Raw genomic sequence first — 6,019 nt, 5'->3', positions numbered from 1 at the left:
TGATTTCTTTTGTTCTAAATGTTCGTGCAACTAGTTTTATTTTAAATTAGTTAGGTGTGTTATATGTTTAAGCGGTTTTATTTGAAATCGATTCAAGTTAATGGTTTAACGTATTGTTTCATTTTGTCAAAAAATTGATCTATTTCCCAGATTTATTTTTGCAATTTTGAATCGTTTTTTTTTGTCTACTAAGGTATGTGGCGGCAAGTACTGCACGAGATTTTGGCGTGTGGTTCTTTCTGGCTGAAAATATTTAAAAAACGTTTCATGTTTTCATATATCCTTTTTTGTTGTTTTTTTTTGTTGTAATCTAGCTCTTTTACCTAGCGTATAAATATGATAATTGATAATTATTGATGTAATTGCGTTATTTTCAGAATTTTGTAAGATTTTCTGCAAGTTCTTTTTTGTGGCAATTGTAATTTTTGCATTTATAACTGATTTTTTTTTCATTTTTATCTTATACTATAGCGGATAGGGCCTTTATCCTCGAATGTTTTTATAAGATATGAGATTGTTTGGGTGCAAGATTCTTCAATATTTTTTGAGCACATATAGCTTTTATCGTATCTCGATTTTTGACCGAAATAATTTCATATCGTTTTCATCTATTGGTTATCAAAGAAATGGATGGAGCCCAAGTCCTTCTTTTGTTTTGAAGGTAATTGACTTGTATAACAATTGTCATATTTTTTTCCCTGATTTTTGAGCTTAAGATTTCAACAAAATTCTCAAGTTTTTCAATTTTCGTTTAAGACTTTATCTTTCGATTTTTGGAGCTTTATTGTGTATCGCAAGTGGCGCGAAGCTCAGCTCAGCTTCGCCTCTGTGTTCAACATTTAATTGGTTTACTTCTAGTCAGATTTTCTCGCAAGGTTCTCAAGACATGTAGGAAAATTTTTGGTAGATAATGTTTTTGATCATTTTCTTTGAAATTTGTATTTGCGGCTTTCATCTCTATTTCCGTCGCTTAGTCTGTCATACTATGCATGGGTTATATCTCAAGTAGTGTTATATCCCAAATATCTAAAGGTGCAGGTAATTCAGTTCCAAGATTTCGTTTTCTTTTGGAATTTTTTTATTTGAAAAAAACACGCATTTTTTGAAGTTTTTTTGTTTACCAGTTCATCTGCTAGTATGTATAGTAATTCAGTTTTTTATCGCAAGTAGTGCTAAGCTCTGCTTCGCTTCTGTGTTAAAATCAGCTGATGGGAGGAGTTTTCTGGTGTTACTTGAAAGCGAGACCAAACCTATTCGCATTGTTTGCGAAGGGTTTTGTCTCTCATTGAACGTGTTTTCTTCATAATCAAATTCCTTGGGATCTTTGAACAAATTTCTTCTGGTCATTGAATGGTTTTGAATTGAATAAGTTTTGAGATGGCTTTATTCGCTTAGTAAGCTTTTTTTCGGTAATCGTGAAAGTCGCGGTTTCGATTATAGGTTTTCGAGTCTGCAAAGACATCAAGCTTTTTAGTTTCTTCCTTCTTTTGGAAGCGACTGAATTTGTATGGATTTCGTGGAGGCTCAACTTTAGTAACTTCAGCATATCAAATTTGAACTTTCGATAGTTCAACCCATTAAATGATTGGGGAACGATGAGTGTCAAATATTGATCTTGATGTGATCGGGGGATGTCTAATAATGCTTTTGTTAGTTTCTTTGACACTTAAAACCACCAACGCAATGAGAGCATAACTCGCAACGAAAGGTTCTAGTTTGATTCCAATGTGAAATTGAACAAATTTACCTAATACATTAAAACTGACAGAATAAATAGATGAATATTGGAAGCATGTTTGAGTTAACAACATTTTAGAACCACTCGGCAATTAATCAGTGTGGTTATTGATGTGCGAAGAGCTGTGTGGTGTTTCTTACTTATTCTCACTTTAAAGTTTTGATGAGGTAGTTGTAATAGTGAATAGTGATAAATTGAGCAGTGATTTGCGTTCTTCAGCATAAGGCATGGTTAGCAGCAGTGAGGCGTTTGAGATAAACAAGGCGGCTGCCAGTCGTGACTACATTGGCCAGCCCCGTTTGACCTACCAGACTGTGACTGGAGTCAACGGACCCCTCCTCATCCTAGACAAGGTAGCTCCTGTTTTTGTTGCTGTAGTCATTGCATAGGATGGCATAAGGCTGCTGCCTAAGTTAGCATCCAGTTTGTTCACTGAGCTGTAGTCCGAATTATTGATGTTTAAGCGAGCTATTTTTTTTTCGGAAGTTGCAAAATAGGCTTTCCAGTTTCCCACCCCTCGTGAAATTAAGATACGAAATGGTTTGAAGGTGGTTCATAAGGCAATTTGCATGTAAAAAAAGTTGTAGAAATTTGTTCACTCATTCACCTCACACGTTTTATTGGTGTTTAAAACATCAAAAGTCATCTTAAATATGCTTTCGTAAATCGAATTTCAGAAAAAAACAAAGGGGTGGGGGACTGGAAAAGAGTCGATCAGCTCTTTTCATTAACATTTCAATTTTGTTGGCTATGTCCTAAAATTTAGCCTCTTCAAGGATATTTGGCCTTTTTTGAGTGAAAATGAACGTTGTTCTGTCTACCTTTCATGTTGCATTTTATTTGAGTTGCTTTTTTGACTAATAATTTATAGACTTGATCATGGAATAAGATGGGCGGCTGGTCTTTATCAAGTCTAGTGTTTGTCACCGTAGATCAGTTGATAATTTTATCTGTAAATTTTAGGTCAAATTCCCCAAGTTTGCAGAGATTGTGAACATTTACCTACAAGATGGATCAAAACGGACAGGACAGGTCTTGGAAGTGTCCGGATCAAAAGCTGTTGTACAAGTGAGAAACAAATTTGGCAAAGATACAAATTTTGAAAGTTTTTAATGCCATCCACATCGTAAAGCGAGTGTAATTGCTGCATCCTCAAATATTGTTATTAGTCTAAATACTCATGTATTTTTACAAGAACAGTCGGCTATGTTACAATTTTTTGATAACTTTTCTTGAGACTTTAAGATAGCGAAACAGGTTTACCTGTTATCTCCAGGAATGGAGTATTGCTACTAGTCTCAACTTCTGGGAGTAACATTGGACCACATTATAATAAATCGGAAGCAAGACAAAAAAATGCCCTGCGCAAAGCCCCATGATACCTACGTATGTGTGCGATAGATCATATCAGGTGGGAAATGCCTTGCCATGCCTTCCAATAAGGTACACTATGCTAATGGCATCTCAAAACGCATTACAAACAAGGATAACCGCTTACTGTGCAAGTAGCACAGAATGTTCCCACCACAGTCTTAACAAAACTATCGTTTAAAAAGTTTTTCTTTCCAAATTAGTGTACTTTTTTGCTTGGTGTGAAAAAAGGATCTGACGTAAAAATATAATTTTGGCATATTAGACAGTCATAGAAATATAGGCAAATTGGGCAAAACTTTTTGTAGAAAAATGCCTTGAAAAACTAAAAAAATAATATATATATATTTTTTTTATTTTGAATTTTTTGAGCCCCAAAATGAAACTAAAAACTCCAATAACTAGTTTTACTTGCATAAAAATAAGTTTTAAGGTCTTAAATTAGGCATAATTCAGCTGTTGTAAGCCTGCTCGCTTGCTTTATTCGCTCGACGGAAGACGAAAAATAGAAATTTCAAACCAGTTTTTCTCGACATTGTTTAAAAAAAGGGATTTTTTTGTGGTTCGAATCAAGAAATGAAAGGGCTTTAGAATGATATTTCACTCAACCCAGGCCGATGATTATTTGTAGTACCTGATTTTGCGTGGAAAACAAAAAGAAAAAACCGCAACACCCGAAAATAAAGTGCCTCCCCATTTTCAATGGTGGGAACAACAATATGAAAATGAGGTTATCTCACATAGATCACTGAAATGCATCGAACTAAACATCTGCGAAGATTCAACGATCATCAAAGAGCTGCACACTTTTTATGTTATAAATCCACTGAAAGTGTCGACCGTAACCGAGTGCTGAATGAGTCACCAATACTGAAAACAAAGAACCTTTAGCTGAAATTGAATAGGGAAGAACAACTGAAACTGGCGCAACTAAGAAGCGGTTTTTTGCAGTAACTAGTTACTGTTACTAGTCTCATTACTCCTGTGTTTATACAAGGACAGACGGCTCTGTTGCCATTTTTTGATGTTTTTTCTTGACGCCATTCACATGGTGAAACAGGCTTAACTGTTGTCTCCACGAACGAACTGTTATAAATTATCAACAGTTCTTTTGTTGTTTGGAACCAGTTCAAAACAAGTATTTATTATATATCTTGATGTTGATCACTGCAAAATTTTTAGAACTAACCGATCATGATCCATAACTAAAACTTACGATAAATTGTAAAGCTGAAACTATTCATAGTTTCAGCCAGAGTTTCAGCCAGAGTTTCAGCCAGAGAAAATATAATGCAGATTGACATCAGTTACTTCCTTCTCTCTAACCTCGCATGTATACGAGTATTTTCTCTGTCTATTGAGACTAGGAAATATAAGAGTAAGATTATGAGTGGTATAAAACTAAAAAGTTGCTCGAATCTATCCGGCCGAAAATAAGATGGTGTACCTTATACGAAATTACTCTATGAAAAGGCCACCCGGACCCAAACTCATTTTAGTCTAACCTCTTTAAAGTATTTATATAAGGCTATATGACAATTGTTTTTATAGGTTGCAATTAAATTTAACTTTGCTTATATAGGAATTGTTGAGTGATCTACAATTATTGTTTGTGTTGCGTGTGTGTGTGAGTAATGAACGTAGTGAGTACTCTTATATAGGTCGGGGTGATTTTCTTTAAATTTTTAAGGAAAGTCCTAAAGTTGGTTCACCCTCAATTTTGATTTTTCGCGGTTCGACTTTTGATTTTTTTCAGTTCCCTTTTTTTCTTTTGTTAAAAGGAAAGCATACTCCACTATCGAGCAGCCAAAATGTAAAGGTCACGAAAAAAGTGATCGATTTCTATTTTCTAAAATGGAAGTTACTTACCAGATTTCGCAGCAAAGTATGAGTTTTACCTATTGATCCAATTGTCTCAAATTGACTTTGTTTTATCAAAAAAGTCGATCATAAATTGTTCTACAAACTCAAAGAGCTTTAAGGCCATCTATTTTTTTCGTTTTTTTTTCAGTTTCCTTGCGTTCATTACTCTTTTTCAACTATCAGTTGGCTTTGTTTATTGCAATGAGGAGGTAGATTGGCGGACAGAGTCACCCCTCTTTCAGTGAATATTGGCGGCGTCGACGTCGACTGGCAATGTGAATATTTAGGTGTTCGAGGGCACTAGTGGCATAGATGCGAAATACACCAAGTGTGAGTTCACTGGTGAGATCATGAAATTCGGAGTCTCCGAGGACATGTTGGGCAGGATATTCAACGGGTCAGGCAAACCCATAGACAAAGGCCCAAATGTACTAGCAGAGGCCTACCTTGGTGAGTAGTGCTGCTGCTGCAGCCGGCGGATGATCAATTGTGATCATGCTTGCTTTTTCTACTCTTATATGGTGAGGTGCACCAACTTCAATTATGTGCTTCCATTATGTCTCTCTATCGCTCTTAGAGGTTGTTAATCATTTCCCAATGTACAATTGTAAGAAGCAAGAAACCTAATATGTATGCGAGCCGGGTAAGTAGATTTAATTAAGCTAGTCGATAATGTGTGATTTGTGGTGTGATGATGGCACTGGTATCGTGTTTGTGCATCTAGATATAATGGGTCAGCCTATCAATCCCTACTCCAGAGAATACCCTGAGGAGATGATCCAGACTGGCATATCGGCCATAGACACCATGAACAGCATCGCCAGAGGGCAGAAGATTCCCCTATTCTCGGCCGCCGGTATGTAAATGGTCACACAGCAGCCGATATTCACATGCGAGATTATTAGAATTGCTTTGGCATGGCATAGAGGACTCAAGTTATCCTTTTTGGTTGAAAACATTGGTTTCGTTTCAAATACCAGCTATGAGTTTTAAACTTATCAACCGTGAAGTACGCCCAAGAAAAGTAAACTGTTTTCTTTCTTTCGT

At 36.0% G+C, this 6,019-nt stretch overlaps 1 protein-coding gene across 2 annotated transcripts in view; it reads left to right on the top strand.

Annotated features, from left to right (window-relative positions):
- The window catches only part of LOC134855176 (V-type proton ATPase subunit B-like), a 431,995-nt gene that overhangs the window by 389,051 nt on the left and 36,925 nt on the right, over positions 1-6,019 (top strand). Inside the window, exons 2-5 of one of the 2 annotated variants that reach the window (XM_063871604.1) lie at positions 1,956-2,091; positions 2,702-2,806; positions 5,260-5,422; positions 5,697-5,828. In XM_063871604.1, coding sequence (XP_063727674.1) covers positions 1,966-2,091; positions 2,702-2,806; positions 5,260-5,422; positions 5,697-5,828 — 526 coding nt within the window. In that variant the 5' untranslated portion in view covers positions 1,956-1,965. Of the gene's footprint in view, positions 1-1,397; positions 2,092-2,701; positions 2,807-5,259; positions 5,423-5,696; positions 5,829-6,019 lie in introns of those variants that run through there. The other variant, XM_063871603.1, reaches the window with a different exon arrangement.

This window comes from Symsagittifera roscoffensis, chromosome 10 (assembly GCF_963678635.1).
Source record: "Symsagittifera roscoffensis chromosome 10, txSymRosc1.1, whole genome shotgun sequence".
Lineage (NCBI taxonomy): Eukaryota > Metazoa > Xenacoelomorpha > Acoela > Convolutidae > Symsagittifera > Symsagittifera roscoffensis.
The sequence above is the reverse complement of the archived record's forward strand: the minus strand, read 5'-3'. Positions and strand labels throughout refer to the sequence as shown.